The sequence below is a fragment of the Chroicocephalus ridibundus genome, chromosome 7 (assembly GCF_963924245.1).
Source record: "Chroicocephalus ridibundus chromosome 7, bChrRid1.1, whole genome shotgun sequence".
NCBI lineage: Eukaryota > Metazoa > Chordata > Aves > Charadriiformes > Laridae > Chroicocephalus > Chroicocephalus ridibundus.
The window spans coordinates 12902565-12924831 of NC_086290.1; the positions used below are offsets into that span (position 1 = coordinate 12902565).

Sequence of the window (22267 nt, forward strand, 5' to 3'; positions counted from 1 at the left end):
TCCCTTATTGCTTCTGTGATGCCCGAAGACCTTTACAAACTTCTTCCAGCTCCTTGATATCGCAATATTGTCCCCTATATTGGAGTTTGGTCCATGCCGCAAGCCTGTCATTGTGTATCAGTGCCTCATGCTATCAGCCTGGCCACTTCAGATCACTGAAGGTGTTTTGGAGATTCCGAACTAAAATATAGAGGTATTGGGCTCTGCGAATCACTACACCCACAGGAACTGAAAATCTTGTTATGTGTGAATTTAATCAGAATCAGCTTTATCACTAGATAAGGTTTAAGGGTAGAAGACTCCATTTGTTTGAAAACGTGTTTGTAATAATTGAACAAAGTTACATAGGAAAACACAATATGGACTTCAGTAAGATTAAATTTGGCAATGCAGATTTTCCTAAGCTGCAGCAGCACCTCGGGGAGCTTGTGGCATGGGCTAATTAATCCTCCACCCCTGCCTCAGGCCTGGTAGGCCCAGGGGAGTTTTTAGAGCTATATCTTTCCTGCTGCTATTGTTAAAAATGCTCACATGGAAAAGGCATGGCGTTTCCCTCCCCTAGCCTGGGAGCAAGAGCTCCTTCTCTTTAGCTGTGCCTCAGCTCTTGTGACTGGGAGCTATAGCATCCCATGATAATGCAGGCAATTGACTCACTTCTCACCATTCTCCCCATTAAGCTCTTTTAATTTTTATGTTACCTTAATTAGCACTTTCCTGGCAACACCTTTAAATTGGCTTTTCTTGTTTCAAGACATTTAAGACAGCAGTGGTAAAATGATAAATCTCCTATTAGAACAGTATTAATTGCACATGTATTTTCGTGCTATTGATAACTGATGTAGGCCTTCCCTTAGCGATCTCTTGAATGCAGCCTGACATTTAAACATGGACACATCATGAAAGTGAGCAGTGAGGTGTCCACACTGGGGGACACATTCATGCCTGGAGTAGTTATTTCGTGTTGTCAGCGCTGGCCATTGCACACTGGCTGCTGTATAAGGACACATACCCTAAAGGCACACAGAGATAGATATTTAGGGAGCTGTGCACTTCCCTTCTCTTTGAAGTTATAAGCCCCAATACAGTTGTAAATTGGGTCATTTTTTTTTTTTTAGATGCTGTTTGTGGAATATTATCTTGTGTACTTAGCACAAGTGGGATCGGGATGAAAGGGGAACCTCCACCCTTCTCTCCCCATGTTACACACTCTGGATAAGCATTCGTCTTTCTGAAAGTTGGAATTATTTGTATTGCAGGTATCTTCCCCGGGCCTACCTTGGAAGCTAGATCTGCAGCCGCCCTTCAGTCATGGTTGTTTCAAGATTAAAGGCCATTTCCCTGTCATTGCCAAGCCTTTTTCTTCTTGCTTTTCATCTCTCAGCATCACAGAATGTACCTGAATACTCTGAAGCTGAACATCAGCAATGTGTCAGGAAAGAACACCCCACAATTGCTTTTGAAGGTAAGAGCTTCTATTCCTGTTTCAAGTTCCAGTAGGATGATCCATTTTGAAGTCCTTCCTGGTGTTGTTATGGATGGTGGTTTAGTCTGTGCTGTCTTCCTTACTGTGTTCCGCAGGCCAATGCCAGTGGCCTGAAGAATCATATTCCCTTTGATGCTTTACAGTGTTTTAACTTGAGGTTGCACAGCAGACACTTAATTCAGGCAGTTTTAGGACTACTGGTCTAAGAATCTCCATTTTCAATTCTGCGACAGGCTCCCTGTAATCTGCCATACTGAAACTGTGTTTCAGTTCCCTTTTTTCTAACTGGATTCAATAATGCTTGTATACCTCACCTGGCTGGCTGGATCCAGACACTTAATACATGAAAAGTGATGGAGAATTTGGACATATTTGAATACAAGAGAAGTACATTGTTTTAAAATTGCAGGGAGTGGCTGCCTTTTTGTTTATTGGTTTGGTTTTGTTTTGTTTTGTTTTTGTTATGTATTTATCACCTCAGCTAGTAGTTTTTCTGTCTTTCACCTGGGCATTTAACTGGACGAGGTCATAAGAATGTGAGAGGGGACCTTTGTATTGCAATGGGCAATCCTTATACTGTTCTTTTGCAACACGGAATTTCTCTTGTCCTTATCCCAGTTGGATTTTTCATGAGTATGTACTCCTCTAAGTTGCTGTTTGTCCAATCTGTCCACTTACCCACACGGCAGTTAGATCATTATATTGGTACCACCATTATTTCTGAATTCACCCCAGACTAGTGTGTTAAGCTGAGTGTGCCAGCATCATCAGCTGCTGACCATCTCCTTGCTAAAAATGGTTTCCTCCTAAATGTTGAAATATTGATTTTGGTTCCCATTTAAGGCTTTGCAATGCATCTCCAGTTACATTCTTCACTAAAGGCAATTAAGTACCTTGCAATGTGTCTCTAGTTAGGGGTCTTTGCTAAAGGCAATTTAGTTGTGGTTTTGTGACCTTTGAGATAGGGTTTCCAGGAAGAAAGTAGTCAAAGGCTTCCTTGCTGACCTTTCAAGATTGTTCTAGAAAGCTTTACTCTTTTTCACAGAGGAGGAAACTCTTGTCTCTTAATTTGGAAAGTGTAAGAGGTTTCTTGTCTGCTTTCCATTATCTATGCTTTAAAGGTTTAAATGGATTGAAGTAAATTAGCAAAATCTTTAAGACTACATGATATGGCATTGGCTCTAACCTTGCTCCGGTGGAATGGGTAAATAAACCTTGATTTTAATTGCTAAATAAGTGTAACCATCTGTTTAACTGGGGAGGGGTGAAAGGAGAAACTCTTGTGGTTAAAAACGTAGTGGAACTCAGTCAGATATTTAAATAGATAATACAATAATGAGGATGTTACAGGTAAAGAAAAAAGAAGTGTGGGTTCTTTCTATTAAGCAGGAGCACAGAGTTTGCAGAGGATGTGTTTGCAGGATCCAGCACTGAGATAAATAATTCTGCAGGGAATATCAGAGCCCTGATTCCTGATGTTGAGGAATTGATGGGCATTTCTGGCAGTCAGTATGAGTGGTTCTGTGCAAAAGTGGTGGCTACGTAAACGCACTCATACTCTGCCAGTTTGCTTTGTTTTAATCAGGCATGATTTTTTCACAGAAAAAAAATAATCTCTCCTCCCCTTTCACTGTTCTTGTTCCCTTCCTCTCTTTAGTGACAGAAGGCAAAAGCGGGTATGAGTTAATTAGAACTTGACAATTATACAAAAGAAATAAAGATTGAAATTGCAGACACATCAAGAAAATGATCCAGATTATCATTTGGTTCTCTTAAACCCAAGTTAGATTCAGAGTTGTTTTTTCTCAGCACCTGTTTCCTCATGATTGTTCATGATAGAGTTTAGTCCTGCATGTTCTGCTGGAAAATACACAGGAATACAATTAAAGGCACCTTATTTCCACTGCACATAGTATTTATGTTCTGTGGAAGAGGGCTCACGCCTCCAAAAACATGTATCTGTTCATAATACAATTTACCTCAAAGCTATACCCTGTTGTGATGCCAGCACAAGCAGGTTTAGGCAGCACGGGAGACAAGCTGGGGAATCTACCTCTTATGTGCTATTGCAAATTGCTCTGAGGGTGCCTGTGCTTAGCAGCGTGGCTCACGGGCTTCCTGTGGGTCTCCAAATACATTGTCCCATGGATCACAACCTGCTATACAATGGAAACATGGAACCAACGACTGAAAGAGTGACCTCAGCAGCAGCTCTGCTGATACTCCCGCTGCCAAGGGGGAGGATTATGTTACAGCCGCAATTTTCAGTGGATGGGCAGTAATAATAAGAAAGGCCCCAGACCATTCAGTCATACAGGATGCATTAATTTACTGCCAGAATGAACAGATTCACAAAGCAATTTATGTTACAAAGGGGTTGAAGGCTTCTTTTTCACAACCTTGCTAGCCAGGCTTCCCATCGCAATACAGAGGGGATGCCATAACATGTTTTGTGTTCTCCAGTCTTCAGTTCCCACCTGACTTGTGCTCAGCCTCTCTTTTTATTGTACTTTTCCTCCACATTATGATATTCTTAACATCCAGTTGGCCGGATAATATCCTTGTCACAGAAGAATCCAAGTAAGACTCCTTTCTGTCTAGTTTTTAGCTTATTTCCTGAGAAATTATGTATTTTCTATGCCTCATCTCTTGCTTATTGTATCTCATCCACACTAGTCAACCGTCTGTTTGAATTGATATCTCTTTGTATTGCTATGGTAGGGCTAAGAAAGAGAGAATACAGTACATGACCTACTCATTTAAGCAGAAAGGAGTCTACGTATGCAAAATGCTTTTACTTCAGCTGTGGTTGAACCTGAAGAAATGCGTGTTTCTTTACAGGGTCCATTCCCCAAACCACCTGCCATTACTTGTGATCTAGAGCAAATGGTCTAGACAAGTCAAGGGACATAAATTCTAGTCATAAATATGCTTTATATGCTTAAGATAAAGTTTGCGCTGCCAGGAGAGATGTGGGCTGGGAAGGGGCTGTGAGCTGGATGATTTATCCTAGCAGACTGCATAGAGATCATGAGGGACAGGTTAGGAGTTTGTGCTGTGAGCGCTGTCCTGTGTGTTTGCACAGTAGCGAACTAACACAACAGTGCCCCAGTTTCCCTGGGGCTTATAAATGATGCTCATTGTACAGTTCACCAGCAATAATAACGTACCCAGTTTGGGCTTTTCATAATTAGATTGTTTTACTCTGTGCTTATAAGAAATCCAGTTAAAGTTTGATTTCCCTTGTTAGATCAATAAGAAAATGATCTTTTACTTCCCAGGAGCCTATTTCTGGTGTCTTATTACCTATTTGGCTGTGAGTGGGTAACTGCATTAAGGATCTTGCATGCTTGTTTGTTTTTCAGTGAGTTGAGAAATTAGTGAAACAAGTCAGGTGTATTCTGAGCGCATCCTTTTTTATTTATGAATGCATGTACACATGTGTCCAAGTCCCATTTCACTAAACAGTATGTCATCCCGACACAGCTCCACTGTGGACCACTCTAATAAGCCAAACACTGGAGAAATTGTTGCTAGTTCTTGTCAGTCATGATCATCTTTCTTGTATTTCCCATATATATCTTATAACCAGTAGATCAGACCCTGCATTCGCAACTGGGCTATGCCCTTGTCGTGCTGTCCTGGTTCTTAGCAGTATCCTTCACTTTTATATGGCTGTTTCTTAGACATAAAGCACCTTTGCTATTCATTAAAGACATTTGGAGCTCCTTTGTAACATGCCCCTTGGGAAAGCCAGAAACATCTTCTGCCACAGCAATACTACGCAAGATTTGTTATTTTGGGAGCCAGAGTCACGACTGAGGTGCATATATGTTTGTAATGGGTGCAGAGTGCCTGGTTTCAGCTTGTTTACCAAGGAAGTGCTTAAAAGTTTGCAAACTCATCTGTGTTATCTGAATCACTTGGATGTTCACAACTTAACTGGAAATGAGTTGTAGACCGGTTTCCACTTGCAGTTTCTACCATTATTTATTTCTCATTAGTTTTATCCATTAAATCACTATGTTCAGGAAAAAGTATGATAGACTTCCCAGGTTTTTCTCTGTTCTGTCTCCCAGGGATTTCTCCCCTGGGCCAAGACAGTTAGCGTAAGCTGTAAGAACATCATTTGTCCCTGCTTTAATAATTGCAGCCTGTCTTCATCCATAAAAACACCTCAGCTGATCTCATGCTGAAGCATAGGAGAGAGGTGGACTTAGTTAAATGGCTTATATCCCAGATCTTCTCAGGACTGCAAATCTCAGCTGTGCAGACCGTATCATCACATCTGGGGTGAGTTCTCAGTGTGCAGCATTTAACCCATCATCTAATCCTCAGTCTCTCCCAGACGCAGACAAGTTGCTTTGTCTGTTGCCTCAGGTTTTCAAAATGAATTAGTTTGGGAGTGTTTAAATCTGGGATTTTACTTCAGACTGTCTGTAATTATTACCTCCTAGCAGATGAATGTGATTCAGGTTGCTTGAATGTAGCTTGCTATATATTTTTTCTCAATATTTTCTTTCTTTAAACAACATTTTATTGAAACGTGGCCAGCTTCGAACACTGCAATCTGTGGGGAGCAGTTAAGTGTTTGCTTGTTATATTGAAAGCAAAAGCTGTTTTAACTTTGTGGGCTGAAGGATAATAGGGTATGATTTATTTCTTTTGAAGGTTCTTGACATTTTACCAAACACCCACACTATTGTTGAATTGGTCACTAATACATTATTCCTTTTACTGTATATTGATGGAAATAAAAGCACGTTAGCATCCATCAACTCCAAAGGCCAGCTAGGAAAGCCCCTTAGGAAATTCTGATAAAGATTTACACTTTTCTTGAGCAAGTGAGATTTTTGTAATCCAAACCAAAATTTTAGTTAAGGAAGGATGAAGATTATGGGATGAAGTATGAGAGGTATATCTGCTTAAACAGCAAAGGGAAGGCAAAATACATTATGGGAGAATTGTCTTCTAGCTCATAGCCTTGCTGCCCTGGAATCTCCATGCAGGGAGTCAAAAACATTAACTAATGATGGATTTTTGACCAGAAACTGGTGGCATCCTGTGGGTGCTACAGAATATTTGACCTTCAGTGCATTTCAGTATATATTTTGTTTCCATTAAGCAAGCCTTGTGGAAATTTTCTTTTTAATCTTGAAAAATGGAACTGTGGCAAATGAAGCTGATATTTTCTTCTTTAGGGTTGATTTAGAATTTGTTTGAAAATTATGACTAATAAAGCCATAAATATACAGTGGTTAGGGAAGTAATTTGCTCGCAGGCAAAACTTCTGAAAATTACACCCAACAGCTCTCAATATCTTTTTCATTCCATAATAATAATTATAACAATACTGATGCTGGTTCTTTGACACTTACCCATTAATGGTGTCCAAGGCACTTCACAAATAATCACATTGAGATCTGATTGAAAAAATTGTTCAGTGTGCCATTCCTTGGGGCCTCGAGAAGAAAAGGGGTCTTGGAAGAGTGCCCTTCATTCACAAAATGCTTTTGACAGAGCAAATCATCACAAACAGGAGAGAAAGGAAGACTTTATGGTGAAGCTTCAGGAAGCAAAGTGATTGAGTAACTCTCATCTATTGGAGTAAGGGAAGGTAAAACTTTAAAGAGGTACAAGAGTTCAAGTAAAAGAGCAGCCTCTGACCATGAGTGGTGATGATGATGAGAGGGAGGGCACACTCAGCAGCAGGACTGAATGAGGTGGGTTCACGATGTGTAGGAACAGGTACTCAGAAGGTCACCAGTGTAGTATGCATGGACCAAGGCCATGAAAAGCTCTGGTCAACAGCAGAGTAGTTTATTTATATTTTCCAGAGTTTCCACTGCTGTAACTGGGTCTAACAGCAGCAACTAACAGCAGCATGGGCATGGTCCTTTTTTTATCAGAGTGGTTGGATCTAGGACGTAGAAGTGGGCTGCCTCTTTTCGGAACCCAGGCAGCATCCCAGACAAAGGAAACAGCATGGAAAGCAAAGCAAAGTGCTTTTCTTCTTTTTCTGTAGTTCAGTGCAAACAAAGATATGCCTTATGGAGACCTCATTCTCAATTTTAAGGTTACTTAGAATAGTTCCCTAACTGAATAACTTTGTGAGCCAGTGGTATGGCAGACATCATTTATTTAGCATATCTGCTTCTGATGTGTGTTAATATATCACGTTCTCCTAAAACCTTCCATCCAAGGATGTCATTATGCTTTGATAAAGCTCACTTTAGTACAAGCAATCTCATAAGAAATATTCTTGTTTAATCATGCAGGGTCCACTCTGGAAAGCCACAAACAGTCTCAGCTCAGTCAAGCACTTAATATGTACTTACCTTGAAGTCAGTGGGATTGTGCACTTGAAACCAAGTGTATGCTTATGTGCTGAGCTAGGACACAGCCAAAGTGCACAGCACTGAAACATCAAGTCTGTAAATGGAAACCGAAGCATACGATTTTGTTTCTAGCGAATTCTGCTACCATAGGTCCAACTGGCCAAGTTGTTCCTCTAACATGTCAGAATCAAGTGGTTAAGAAATCCAACATGTTCCTTGGCTAAGTATGGGATTAGCTGGATGAAAGTCTGTGATCTACAATACACAGTAGACTGGATTAGAGGTTTTTATGATCATTTCTAGCTTTGGGAGGCGCAGATAAAATCCTGAAGCAACTCTTGTGCTTTGGCTTAAAAGCTCTGACTTCATAGATCATCCATCCTTTCCTTTTTATAACAGTAGGCAATCCTTAGAATGTGTTTTAATGGGAGTGCTTGAGCTGCAATATTCAGATTTGTATTTTATACATGGGGATTGCTCTGTCTTACAGCACATTAATAAAAGAGGTGGAGGTCATAGGTGAAATGTGGTCTTTGACAATCCTTTACTATTAATAGCCAGCTTGCAATCTAAAAACACTCATCCTTGTGAGAACAGGTTCATTTCAAAAGCCTTTCAAAATTTTACAGCTTCTGCTCCAATTCATTGGTGTAACTGACTCACAGTGGGACCTTTGTCCACAGAAGACAGTAGTCCTCATAGGTCTGGCTAGCTAAAAAGCACAAATTGAGTGTCTCCAGCTCAGTCTCTGATGAGCCAGCAGAGGGTCAACTTGTGTTTCAGATGTTCATCAAAATCAGACACATCTGCTTCTGTGGCAGGTCTGTCTATCTGCAGGTGAAATTCAAGGAGAGTTTAGCCATGCTTTCTCTGCATTATCCTACGTTCTGACTAGTGAAAACAGTTGTCCTGAATCTTGTACCATCTTTGCCGGCGCAAGTGGCTGATGTAGACATGTAACTGTAAGGACAGCAAAAAAAATTTGCCTCCAGATGCGAAGAAGGCAGATCGAATGATGGTTGAATGATGACAAAGGAGTGTTTTTTCCATCAGACTGCAGTGGCTGTAGGAGCCAAGATGCAGCTTGCTTTCCTGTCTGAAAAGAGGGATTATACTGATCAGAATGTCATAGGAAGCTGCAAGTGATGCATGAGCACTCACCTTATCTTTCTCAGTGAGGGAGATGGCGTGACAGCTGCAGGGCTTGTCTCAGTAAACAATGGATCACAATACTTAAACACTCTGCAACATCCTTATGAAAACAAGAAAGCTGTGGGTTTGCTAACAGTGGGGCTGTGTGTGGCACTGGTTAGCAGTTTCACAAGGTGGTGGTGGGGCACAGGGCTACAGCTGCATGACACCATGCAGTGCTGTGTGGGGTAGCAGGGCAAGGTTTTCGAGGAGGGTTGCTGGGGAGGGGAGGCAGCGTTAGGGTAATGCTTGCCCTGGTTAGTAGCCTGCTGAGGAAAGCCAGATCCATTCCTTCCACGAGGTCCCGTGCTGTGTAGACACACACCTTTGGTCCTGTTGATCTCAGGCATGGCACATGGACATGCTCATGACTCATGGACATGCATCTGTATCCTACACTCTTGCAGCACTGGCTCTTAATCGGCCATTGCCAGTAAGGATCTGCAATGCTGGATGTTAGTTGGGGTTTGAGGTCTTGTGGTGGTGTGAGCAACTGGAGCCATGCTCAAGACGGAAGAACCTCTCTCATGTTACATGACTTCTTTCTCAATCCCCAGCCTGAGGCCTGGGGACTCACCAAGTGGAAGCACACCTGAGGCAGGTCTTGATTGAGCTCCTGCCTGCCCTTCATCATCTGCAAATAGGAACCCAAGTGAAACAGAGCGTGTGCCAAGACTGGCCTCTCTGATTGAGCAGAAATGCTGAAGAACTTTAGAAATGTGCAGAATTTGGAATGTGACTCACAGTCCTTCAGTCTCCTTCCTTGGGAGGCCCCCAGGACAGCTTAACTGCACACTGTCCCATACTGGGAGTGAGTACTAGTGCATGCTTATTAACTGGTGTTTTCTTTATCTGGGACCGAATCCCTGGATTCTTCCTGATAGACTGGTGTGTTTTTCCAGCTGCTCCATATTATTAATAAAAAAGTAAACAAACAAGCAGTCATAATTGTACTTTCTCAAAAATTAGGTTTGGACTAAGTTATTTTTTCTCCATATTGAAACAATTTAGCACGCTTGTTTTGAAGAAATGATTAAAATTTAGGAAACAAAGAGTCAAGATGCTCGGTATGCATTAGCAACAGTTATTGCCTCCTGTACATTGCGTGCTTTACAGATAATTAGGTCTTGATGCACTAGCCAGTATCCCTAAACCCATTTAACAATTGGAAGCACTGAGATACTAGTTTCATGATGTGCCCAAGACAGAGAGGACTCCATTGTCAGCACCATTGGGCACTAGGGACCATGCCTACTTCTCCAGATGTCATTTCTCTCTTGGGATGGAAGAAGCTCAGTAAGGTTAGTTCAAGAAGGAGCTGTAGGCAGTGAGGAGAGAGGTGCAAAATCATCTAGATTTGACATAACTTTAAATGATAACATATCTAGAATACCACGACTCTTGTGATTCTTATAGTTCCGTGAAGGTACTGCCTGAGTCTTTGGTTCTTTTTTTTCCCTTCAGGATGGTAAAGAGCAGAGCCCTTTCTTCTGTCTCCGTCTGTTCCTTGGTAGATGAGATATGGGACTATTCCCTCTTTCATGATACCCAGAGAAAAAAAAGTCTTATTCTTTCTTCTTCCAATCATCTCCTATCCGTGTGTTCTTGGACAGGCTGGAGAGGTACATTAGCAACTATTTGCTTCTTGATCTCATTGAAAGGGAATGGCTCGCTGCAAGCAGCTGTCACAGTGACTCTCAAGCCACTCATGGGTTAGCTCATTGTTTCTCTCATCTGAGGAGGAGTTTCATAGTTGGCCAAGACAGGAATAATTGATTGAGTGGGCAGGATATGAGGTATAAATGTGTTTGGAAGGTGAAGCTGCTAGAAAAGAAAGCAGGAGTGGGAAGGGTGGTGAATGTGGGGTCAGAGGGGTAAACTGAGCAAAACCATGAAAATGAGATAGCTGGAAGAACATCTGAGTTGGATTTAGGTATTGTGGAGAGAGAGAAGGAAACTGCTGGTTTGGCCCATTTGGTAGAAGGGGTTGTACTTTGCCAACTGCCTTCTGAGTCCTATGTAACTGTGAGTGGATATCAGAGATGTAAGAAGGCAATGAAGCCAGAAATTGCAGCAGTTGGGATGCGGACATATTTAATGTACAATTAAGGATTTCAACGGATCAGGTTAAAGAAAGAGAGAAAACCAGTAATGAGGTGGAGGTGGTGATGGGAAGACAAGACAGCAGGGTTATATGTATGTGTAGGAGGACTTTTGGGGTAAAGCCAGCTTGAGTTTTTTGGCCTCGTGAGTAAAGTTGAGCTCTGAGTGCTGACACATTTGTTTGCTCAGCTCTGCCCGCGCAGTAAAAGATTTCTCCTTCCCCTGATAAATTTGCTGAATTGTGGAGTGGTTTTTTGTTGTGGAGGCTACTTTTACATCTCAGCATGAGGTAGGAGTGAAAGTTATTTTCCAACGACTGTTGCACTAACCTGCGGTGTGACCTACAACAGAGATCTAAAATTTGAAATGAGGCTGATATTAAAATGTGATTTATTGTCAGTCTAATAAAGATAACACTGTAAGTAGACTTTGACTTCTGTGCATCCTTGGACGTGTCCACACTTGCTGCGTTTGAGAAGACAGGTGGTAGCATGGGTAGTCATTAGCCTTCTGATCTTTGGTTGCAGCCTTGTTTGCTTCATTTCTGATGGATTCTGGTCAGTGGCCCACACAGAATGGAAACTGTGGCCTCAGTCTTAGCAGGCAACTGTCTACTTTGTGAAAAATGCTCTGAATACTGAGGATAATTGAAGCAGAGGTTGGTGTGAGATGGTAGATCTGATTCTGAAAAGGGGACGTTTCATCAGTCTATACCAAAGACAGCCTGAGACTTTACCTTATGTTACAAAGTGATTTGCATCTGTTGGTCATTGTTGTGATCCAACACTGAGAATCCTCCAGGCTGATGGGCAGTCTGAAGAAGATCCAAGTGGTTGAGTACTTGCAAACTGGAGCATCTGCCAGTCGCTGTACATGGTTTGCCCCGTGCCAGGGATGAAGCAAACCAAAAGGAGAGGAGATTGTACAGTTACAGAAATCATGGCTGTCATTTGGGCCTCCCCAGGAATTTTGAAATACTCACACACAGTAATTAAACATGCCATGAACTCATAAGCTAAGGGAGTTAAGTCTTGTGAGTTAAGAGAACTTAAAAGAGACCATACTGAAGCAGTAAGGGAAGTGCTCAATGTGTGGTCAAGTTAACAGTGCACAAAAGTAGGTTTGAATATCTGCAGAACAGGTATTTATTCCCATTGAGTCTGGCAGGTCCCCAGTGCTATATGTGTGCTTTACTTGGATTGCACAAGACCTTACTTATTTTACAGGGGCTTTATGTAATGTATGTGGTTCAGGTTGTCTTTTCTGGAATGGGACCCGCGGATCTTCCTTCATGTTTAACTTCCCTATCTTCCTCCCTTAAGGTCTTTTTATGATATCTTTGAAGATTTTCTGTGCAGCCATCCTGTTTTCAGTAGGAGACTCATGTTTCCATGTGGTGGCACAGGTAGTGACCATACCTGGCACTAGTCATGAGGAGCTATCCTGAATAACTCGATGTGTGGACACCTTGAGCAGCGACTACACTGCTACTCAAAGGTGTGAACAGGGCTCATATAGATGTGCCTGAATTGGCTTTCAACTAGCCATCTCCAGTATAGATAATGACTTTGAAACTGGCAATACAGTAATCATTTTGGGCTGCAAACTCTGCCCAAAACACAGGAGAAATACTTGGATGAGTAATTCAAGCCAAGATTTTTGCTCCTGCAGCCTCCCTGGTATTTAAAGCTAGCTCAGATAGAAGCATGGGTAGTTTATATGTGGGTATACCCTTATTTTGCACAAAGAATCCTTTGGTCCTGTTCAGTTTAGCTTCTTTTGCTCCAGACTAGGAAATCCATTCTGAGAGTTATTCCGGAAGAGATATGCTTGAGTATCACAGTGGTTAGCCATGCTCCATGCACCTAGCAATGGCTTTGCAATTTCAAGGCATGGGCATTTAACCTCTCTGCTCTTGCGTGGTGTGTGCTGGATGCACAAAGCTGTTACAGCTTGCTGGAGATGGGAGCTACAAGTGGGCTCAAGTGAGATGAAGCAGTAAATGCTGTCCTTCAGACAGGGGAGTCTCAGCTCAGTGTTTACATACTTCATTCCTCCAGAACACACAGCGTAGGGGTGAGGTGGGGAGCAGCTGGTGTTGAGGAGATGAAGGCTCAAGTATTACCAGGTTTACCACATCTTTAGAAGCTGATCCAAACCCCATCAAGCTCAGTGGAAAACCGCCAATGATTTGAAGAGCCTCTGGATCAGGCCTTTAAACCCAGCTCCTGCAATTTGGCACGCCGTCCTTTGTGCAGCTGACTAATCCTCGTTCCAGTCCTGCGCTCCTAGGAAGCCGGTGCAGAGCAGTGTGCTAGCAGGCTGCAGGGACCACCCTCCGAAATGGCAGAGGGCCTTTTTTCACCTTGTCTTATGCACACATAATAGCCTGAGCGCAGCTGTGTCTGCAGACTTAAATTTCCTGCAAAGCTTTGCCTTCTTTGCAGCTGGATACCTGAAGCACCTTGAGCTGTGAAGGGACTTGTAGAGCTTTAGAGGCTCTGAATCAGATGTCTGGCGATGGATGGTGTTGGAAACTATTAAACTTTTGTTCGTTGGTCCTCATGTGGAGGAAGTGAGAGCATGGATCTTTAACCCCCTGGAAATGATTAGAGATGAGAAGCACAAAGGAGGCCTTGATGAACATTTTGCCCCTAAGCCATGTGGTTCCTTGCTTTCCAGCTCCTGCTGCCGACATGCAAAGCCAGGGCCTTGGTTTTTAATTTTTCATACTGGTTTTAAACTGATACTTTTGCAAATGTAAACATGCCCCAGCACTGAAGGTTTCCAGCCAAATTAAAGAGTCAGCACTGGAAAAATCAGCCTTCTGAGAAAGGTCAAATACAAGTAAACTCTGAAGTTCATTGGGTCCATATGTGTAAACTTCAGCTAATACAGGATAGACCCAGGGCAGCACTTACCTTGCAGAACCCAGCTAGTTTCAAAGTGAAAGGCTGGAACTGTCCTTAGGGATGCCTGTGGTCTGAGCAGTAGATTTGAATGTGTTGAATGAAAAGAGACCATGTCCTGACTTCTGGTTGCATTTCCATTCCACTTAGCCCTTCCCTCTTGACAGGAAGAAAGAAGGTTGAAAAAGTGCTGTTTGGCATTAATTCTGACAACTCACATGTAGACATTCTTAGCTGGGACCATGCTGGGTTTAATAATCTCCAACTACATGCCTATAAAAGCTTAATTTTGCTATGAGGATGCATGCCTTGCAGCCTTTAATTTAATAACCAGGAAGGGTTTCTTTATAAGTTGTACCACCTGCAGTAGTAATAGAAATCAAGACACTGCCTGTTATTTCTTGGGCTTGATTGACATTTCAGCCAACATGGAAAGATTCAAGCCACCTACTGCCTTTAATTTTTTTTTAATTATTTTTACCTGTAATTTGTCAGAACTTGCCATTAAAAGGAAGATCTGATGAGTTACCTCTCTGAAGTGTGGAGCTTTTGCTTAGAGCAGCAGATGAGGAAATATTCTTCCTGCCACTGCACTGTCATAGTGGCTTAGTTAGTAGGAACGAGTTGGTAGGAGAGGAGGTAAAATGACAAGATAAATTATGGCCTAAAAGCAGGATCCTTAAAAGGTATCATCATTATATAGCAATCCCCTAATCCCACCCCCATCAGCCAACAGAAATGCCAGGAGATCTGCGGCACATGTCAGCCGGCTAACCTGCCTGAAAGGTGTTATTGTTGCTGGTTCTGCTGCTTGGCTCAGAAATGTCTCTGCAGCTAAAGAGCTACAGGAAAAGAAGACAGAGCCCCATTAGGAGAATGCCAGAGGTGAAACTGCGGTGCCTCCCTGGTGCTAGTACATCATTAAGGGTCCCAGAGGAGCGTAGGAGGTGGAGATGCTTGAAGGTTAGACGGGCTGAGTTATTCCTTAACTCATGCCTTTTCATTGAAGAGCAGAGGAGGTACACGTGGTGTGTGTGGTTACGCAGTGTGACAGGAATGCTGAGAAAGGCTGGAAGCCTCCAGCTCCTGGCAACAGGGTTTTTAGATTGGAAGGTTGGAGGTCTCATTGTCAGAGAGACCCCAGCAGCGTCCAGTTAGGTGGGGCGTGGGACCAGGCCTGATGGTGTCCAGCTCCATGGTGGGGTGGCTTAGGAACCATTACGAAACATGGTGGTGTTCAGGGCAGAGGCAGAAGCTCTACAACAAGGTTCTGCTTTGGAAAGGGAGGCAGGACAAGTGGAGTGTAGGGACTTTTGTATGTGTTTTCTTAAGGTTTTGATAACTGAAGGGCTTGATTAGGTTTCGTCTGTCCCTGGAGGGAGAAGGGACTTGAATTGCTCAAAAAATATCCATAAGTCAAAGGTTTTAAACTGTTGCATATCAGTAATCCTACAAAGCATGCCAAGACACCAAAGGCCTTAATGAGATTCGTCATCAGCATTGTCATCTCACCCCTGTGGAAAGGGGAACTAAAGCCTATAACAAAACATTCAAACCTGGCTGCCCTCAGTGAGACTTCTCAATTTATCATTGGGGATATAAAATGACAATGGAGCATGTTTTTTCAGAGCTCTTTTGAATTGGTCTGAACTGCATCATTATTGTTATGAGTCATCAGGTCATTGGCCTGTGTACTGGTATTCTGTTAGCCTGAGGCCAAAAGATATTACCTTTCATGTTGAGCCTCCTGGATCTTCAACATCCAGTCCTTGAATGAGGCAGGGTTACTTGTCAACAGGTCATAGAAGGATTACAGATATATTGATTTGGTTTCATTTGTGCCTTGCTCCCTCAGATATTTGGTATTCTCCATGTATTTAACAGACAGAGTATTTAACAGTTGGAATAAATTCCCAAGAGAAGTCATCACAGTACAGCTGGATGACTTTCTGAAAGTTACGTATATCTCCAGTTATTTTGTAAAGGTGTAAGGTGAGAGGCTGAAATTCTGTGATCTGCGATAGACACAAGGTCAAAGCTGGTAACTGTATTGAAAGCTGGGATTCTGTGAATGCCCTAGCATCACACCTGAGAGTAGCCTAAAAGTAGTAATTCAGCTTTTTCTTTAAACAGGTGTATTTTTTATTACATCAAGACTATCTGTTGTAGATCTCTCAATTGATGTTGTAGCTTCTGGAAGAGCTTTGTCTCCATGAGCGTGGCATAGCCAAGTCTATTGCTTTGCGTTTAACCTGTGTGGTTGCAGTTTGGACAATTGCCTAGACTGGCAAACCCAAGCTAGTTGATAGAGCCAGTCTCAAGCTTGTGCAATCTCTCAGCCACAAAGACGCTGTGATGACAACCTTTCCCCCCTCTCCCCCTCCATCTAAATTAAGGAAGGAATTCACTGATTGGCATCGCAGATGTTAGGTAAAGTGAAACCTAGAAGAGAATGTAAAACCTGAAAGAGAAGTTAAAACCTGTCATTGGAGCAACCAGGTCTTCAGTGCAGATCACGTCTACTCTAACTTGGTTTTCAATCAGTTGACCCCACCTTCTCTTTCTGGAGGGCAGCAGTTTCCCTGTGCTTAGTACAGAACGCAAGGCTACAGAGGTATTACAGCAGGCAACCTGGTCCCTTTACATCACTTAACTCTGGCACTGAAGATGGTTCCCCAGTTTGAACAGAAGTAAAATTGAGCTGCTATTGTCTCTGAAACCAATGCCGACACTCCGTCTTGGATGTGAAAATAACTGCTGAGACAGCCCTGCATTTATGTACCCTTTTTTGCGCATTCTACGGAGAATCAGAATAAATAGAAACCCTTTAAATAGATTATTAATTAGCCTTCCCCTGACAGATAACTCGGTAGGAAATCCATTAGTGGATGTCCGGGTGAACTCACTGCTTCTAGAGCAGCTTTATTGTTTTCTGCTTTCTCATTTTCATTGCAGATCTGAAGCCCTGGGTGTCGAATTTCACCTATCCAGGTGTGCATGACTTTTCTCAGCTTGCACTGGATGCCAACAGGAACCAGCTCATTGTGGGAGCAAGGTAAAGATAATCTTCTAATTAGTCCAGGGTTGCTGCTCAAACTCTGTCCTTTCTGGCTTCAGAGGAGAGTGTGTTTCCAGCTCATGTGGCCAGTCTCCCCCTCAAAAAGAAAGCTGTAATTTATGTAGAGGGATTTAGACTCCTAGTATAATTGCAAAGAAGAGAAAATTACTAGAATTTAAAAAAAAAAATGCAATCAAAATGACTGGTTAATGAAGCAGAATGCTGGTATCTCCCTCAGTATCGTGAATTTTAGAAGAGTTATAGTAAATCATTCTGCACCATCCCTCTGCCAGCACAGAATTTGACTTTATGGTGTATTTGCCATGGCCAGACTTTCCCTCTGTACCAGGTTCATCTTAGTATAGGTCGTAGTGAGCCTTTGGCAGCATAAATGATTGCTTTCTTCTCTCTTCTTTTAGAATTCACTCCACAGTCTGTTCACTTCATCTTGCTGATATAGCCAGATCCTCACCTAATGCATTTTGGTGCAACTCTGTTGTTCTGGCCCATTGTATATAATTAGCATATATTTTCCTTTATTTTTAAACATTATTTTTATTTAGGATGCCGTAAGGGGAGGATAGAAATACACAGCATGAGCATAGGAAACCTCTAACAAATTTAGAGCTGCATTTGTAACAGGGAAAAGAACTATGGTTCAGTGAAATAATATATGTCAGGAGCGGCTGAATCATGAGCCCCAGCAGCGACTATTTTTTATTGCATAATAAACAGATAAGACAACCCAAAAAGAAAAGACTAAGCATGGCCTAACAAATCAGTTTAAGTATAACATTTAGAATCCGATAACATTGTGGTCGCAGTCTGTGCTATTAATGAAAATGGAGGAAGAGACTGCTTTCTTCCCGGGTTATTCAGCATTAGAGGACAGCGAGGTGAGGGGCAGAGCTGGAAGAACTCATGATATGAACAAGAGGAAAGAGCAAGATGTGTAACAGAGGGAGAGTTTTGCTCCACAGAGACAACCGAAGTGTGATTTAATACACATTTTCTATGTGTATTTGTGCAGTAAATAATAACACATCTTCCTGTAGCTGTTCAAATTGCTAGAGGCCCTCCTGCTTTTCATACAGAAACATTTTACCTTTCAAGCTGTGGCTTTACCTGGGCTGGAATCTGTAACCAGCAATTATTAATATTTATTACTTCAGAACGACATTGCTTTGGGGACGACCATGAACAGTGCCTTCTGCCAGGCATTGCACAAACACAGGCACACGTTGCTCTGAGGAATTTACGGTTTCCATAATTCTGCTGCACGGCAGGTTTCCCCCGCGCCGAGGCTGCTAACACTGACACGCTTCCCGCCATCCCAAACCCCAGCAACACGCCCTGGAGGGACTCTCTGTCTCCACAAAATTTTGTATGAGCACGGTTAGACACGAGACTACAATATCGTTATAAACAGGGGAATGACAGCAAATTTGACTTCCCACTGGAAGTACAACACAGTGCAGTGTGTTGCCTCATGAGGAGGCAGTGACAAGTATTTATAGGATTTGCGTGGAAAAGTCAGTTTTCATGAAGCAGTACCCACCTGACTGGGAGACGGAAAGTTTCGGTGGTGCCACATGGCTCTGCTGCGGAATTCTTGATAGAGTTAATGGAGATGTCATTTCCCTGGTGGTTTTCTTGGGCTGGATGCAGGCTTGGTATGGGGAAAGTGGGGAGAGCTGAGCCCTTTCCTTCTTCACCACCACATTTCCACCCTGCATGAGGTGACAGGGAGATGTGGATGAATATGGATCCTCTGGGTGCGCTGAGCTCCTGGAGCTGTGCCAGAGAAATGGGAATGGGAAGTAAAGCCTTTTCTGTTCCCTCCTTCCCTGATAAATCCACACCTTGTTCTGGACTATTTTTAGGGGTGATTTTTTGAGTCATTAGTTGCTCGTGCACCATCTGCTTGAATCTGCAAATGAAACAATACCTCAAAGAGATAGGAGCTGTCTCTATCCATCTCTACAGGGTGTAATTTATGAAACCTAAATTTAAATGTTAACCGTGTTTAAATGTGCTACTGTAGTAGTAACGCCAGCTATTCTGGGGTTGTGGAAGGAGTTTGGGACTAGGGTGGAGTTTATAAGTACTCCCACTTCTCAGTTTCCTGGTTAACATCATTCTCTGAGATGATAGCGTTATAAATTATTTCAGACTAGTTCTTTCTGTCTCTATTTAAAAGCAGTATGACCTCACCACAGCATCTCTTTGGCTTAGTTCATCCTGCGTTTCAAAGCTTCATAGAAAACGCTTCCTAGAAGAAAAGAAGATCCCAGGGCTCACGAGGGTTTTTGGTTTCAGGAATTGGACACAGCGTGACTGAAACTGTAAGAGGTATTGAGGGCACGCCATGCAGACAGGGAGCTGGAATAACACAAGCCTCAGATTTTTAAGCTTTATCCTTATCTGAGAGCCCTCCCTGAATGACTGGTGCTATCTGAGTGCTAACCAGAGGAGTTTGATAACTCCACGGCACCAAATATCTGCCAAAAAACCAAAAGAATTCATTTCAAAAGCCCACCATGGTTTCTAAGCAAAGTATTTGCTTGTCACATCATTTGTAAAATCCAAACATTTGCAAGTAAGGATATGAATAGTTTAGAACATTGTAAATCTCACACTACCCATATTATGAGCCACATTTCATTAAGTATAAAAACACACATTTCCAAAATTCATAACCTTCATTTTGACTCATAGTTTGCATGTTTTGTTTTTGTTTTAAATGTAGTGCTAGTATTTTAATGTACTGTTTTTCTTCTGTGAATGAGTGATTGTTTTGAAATATTTGCAGCTTTTTTCAGCTCTTGAGTGCATGTGATTACTATTTGAGCTTATTTTAATGGGAGGAAAAACAATTTTCTAGACCTCATTATTATTGAGAAAAAACTTGAAAATATGATCTGAACAGCTCAAAAAACAAGACACATAAATCCCCTCATGCATTAAAAAACCTGATGATTTTGGGAGCTTAAATCCTGCTTTTTCTGTGCTAGCTATCCGCAATGCCATTTTGTCCAATTGTCCTGCTTTTTTGCAAAACACTTTCTTCTTTTCGTCAAGAATAAACCTTGAATTTTTCAGACCTGAGAAACCTTCCAAGTCAAAGCCAATAAAGGAGCTGAAATGGAAACTGATTGCAGCCTTGACTATGTAGAAACTTCCATCCCTCTCTAATAGCATGATCTGGAATGCTTATTGTCTTTACTTTCAATCTCTTTCCCATTATTAGATTTCAAATTTAACTCTGCTATACAGCATTCCTAGCGAGCAGTTTGCTTTTATTAACTGAGGGTCTATTTGCTCTACCTAAACATCTGAAATCAAAGAGTAATGGTGAGGAAATGGGTGGCAGTTTCTTGCAGATTAGTGTCACATAATGAGCTATAGTTTTGAATTATAGATACAAGTTGTATATATGCCGCCACGGCAGAAGAGCCACAGAGGAGATTATTCTGGTACCAGAACAAAGGCTAGAAGACTGGGACGCTGCTCTTTTGTCAGTAATACAGCTGGTGAATGGACTGGGAAGAACAGCTTGAATGAGCTGCTGTATAATAAATGGTTTAACAAAGGAGATAAGCTTAATTTCCTAACTCGATGGGCAAGCAAAAGAGACCCATGTTAAAAAGCAGTGACTTAAAAGATGCAACTGTTGGAATTCATGGTATCTGCTTGCTATAGCTGAAGGTCAGATCTAGATGCTGTCAGAAACCACGGAGAGCAGCAGCCTGCCTGGGCAGCCAGACAGCCGCGGACCCTTTGCCTGTGCCAGTGTGACCCGTACTGTGATGGGGATGCTGGAGGTAATGGTGGTGGGGCAGGAGGAAGCCTCCATCCCCATAGGCAGAGTGTCCCAGCTCGATTCTCCAGTGTTCTTCCTTTACCCTTTCCCCTCCCTCCTTCCCTTCCCTGTCTGTAGCAGAGACATTCTGGTCTTCTCCCATCCCCACGGCAGCGATTTCACCTGCACGTTGGAGAAGCAGCGCTCTGTTCTCTCACCTGTGCTGTAGGCAGGGTGCCCATTCCCCACGGAGGGTGGGTTTGTGGAGGAGGGCACATAGTGTAGCTGTGACATCCCACCTTCTCGAGGAGCCTTACTCCTCAAGACTATCTCATTACTGGCTGGGCAGAGACAGGAGCCAGTAAAGAAATGATGATATGAAAGACCCTGCTTGGAGTCAAGCCAAAAAGCATGCTTCACAAGAGCTCCCTGGTGAGGAGAACATAAAAGGTTTAAAGGAGGATAGTTGAGACACCATGTGACAATCTGGCACGATGGCAAGCTGAAGGGAAACAGCTTGGACAACAGGAGGATGGTACGCAAACAAATGGCTGCACAGAGAGTGGCTGGGAAGCCCTAAGGGAAACATTTGACTTTTCCCAGAAGGAAACTGTGGGGGTGTCAGCTCAGGGCACTAGCCTGCTGGGGCTATGGCTGTGAGAGACATGGCTACAAGGGTTGGCCATTCGCAGCAAGTGGAGGTGTTACTGTAGAAGACCAGCCAGAAAGCATCAGGACCAGAAGTCCTCATTACCAAGAAGAGCCTGGAGGTAGAGGGTAGTGAGCAAAGGCTGCATCAAGGGACTTAAAACTGGCAAGTAAAGTGCATGTCATTCTGGACTGCCAGACTTCTCTGCAATAAATGTAAAGCTACTAAGCTGCTGGTGATGCAAGTCTGGGTGCTTTGATGGGGGTAATTTTCATACTTGATTTAGAGCTGAACTGAATGTGCCTGTTAATGCCAAGTAGGTAGGTGCAAGAAAGGAGATACAGTTAGTTTGGGGAGCAGGGAAGGTACTATATGAACTTACAAAGGTTGTTTTAAGGGAGCACAGCAGCCTGGGTGGAACCCTTCCTGGCTGTTATTGCTCCTGGCAGTATAAGCATTAAAACAACTCTGGATCACGCAGGCTTAGGAGCTGAAGGCTGAATGGAGCGGCTGATGTCCCAGAAGAGTTGCTTCAAGTTGCAGCTTGCAGAAATATGGCAAATTGTAAATATACTCTAGGACCCTCAACCAGCTGGTTTGGCACCCTGAGTTTATTGAAAGTCTCCGGCGTATGATAGATTAGTCTGTCAGACACCAGGTTTCATGCAGATTTCTGGCTGAACAAAGGCTCTTTCCTGCCTGCTTGGCAGAAAGCTCTAGAGCACTGCAGTAAA

General features: G+C 42.7%; 1 protein-coding gene across 5 annotated transcripts in view; it reads left to right on the forward strand.

The window, feature by feature from the left end:
- Positions 1-22267, forward strand: part of SEMA5B (semaphorin 5B) — a 277400-nt gene that overhangs the window by 137402 nt on the left and 117731 nt on the right. For all 5 annotated transcript variants that reach the window (XM_063341108.1, XM_063341109.1, XM_063341110.1 and 2 more), the window contains 2 exons: positions 1257-1462; positions 16980-17079. In XM_063341108.1, coding sequence (XP_063197178.1) covers positions 1309-1462; positions 16980-17079 — 254 coding nt within the window. In that variant the 5' untranslated portion in view covers positions 1257-1308. The remainder of the gene's footprint in view (positions 1-1256; positions 1463-16979; positions 17080-22267) is intronic.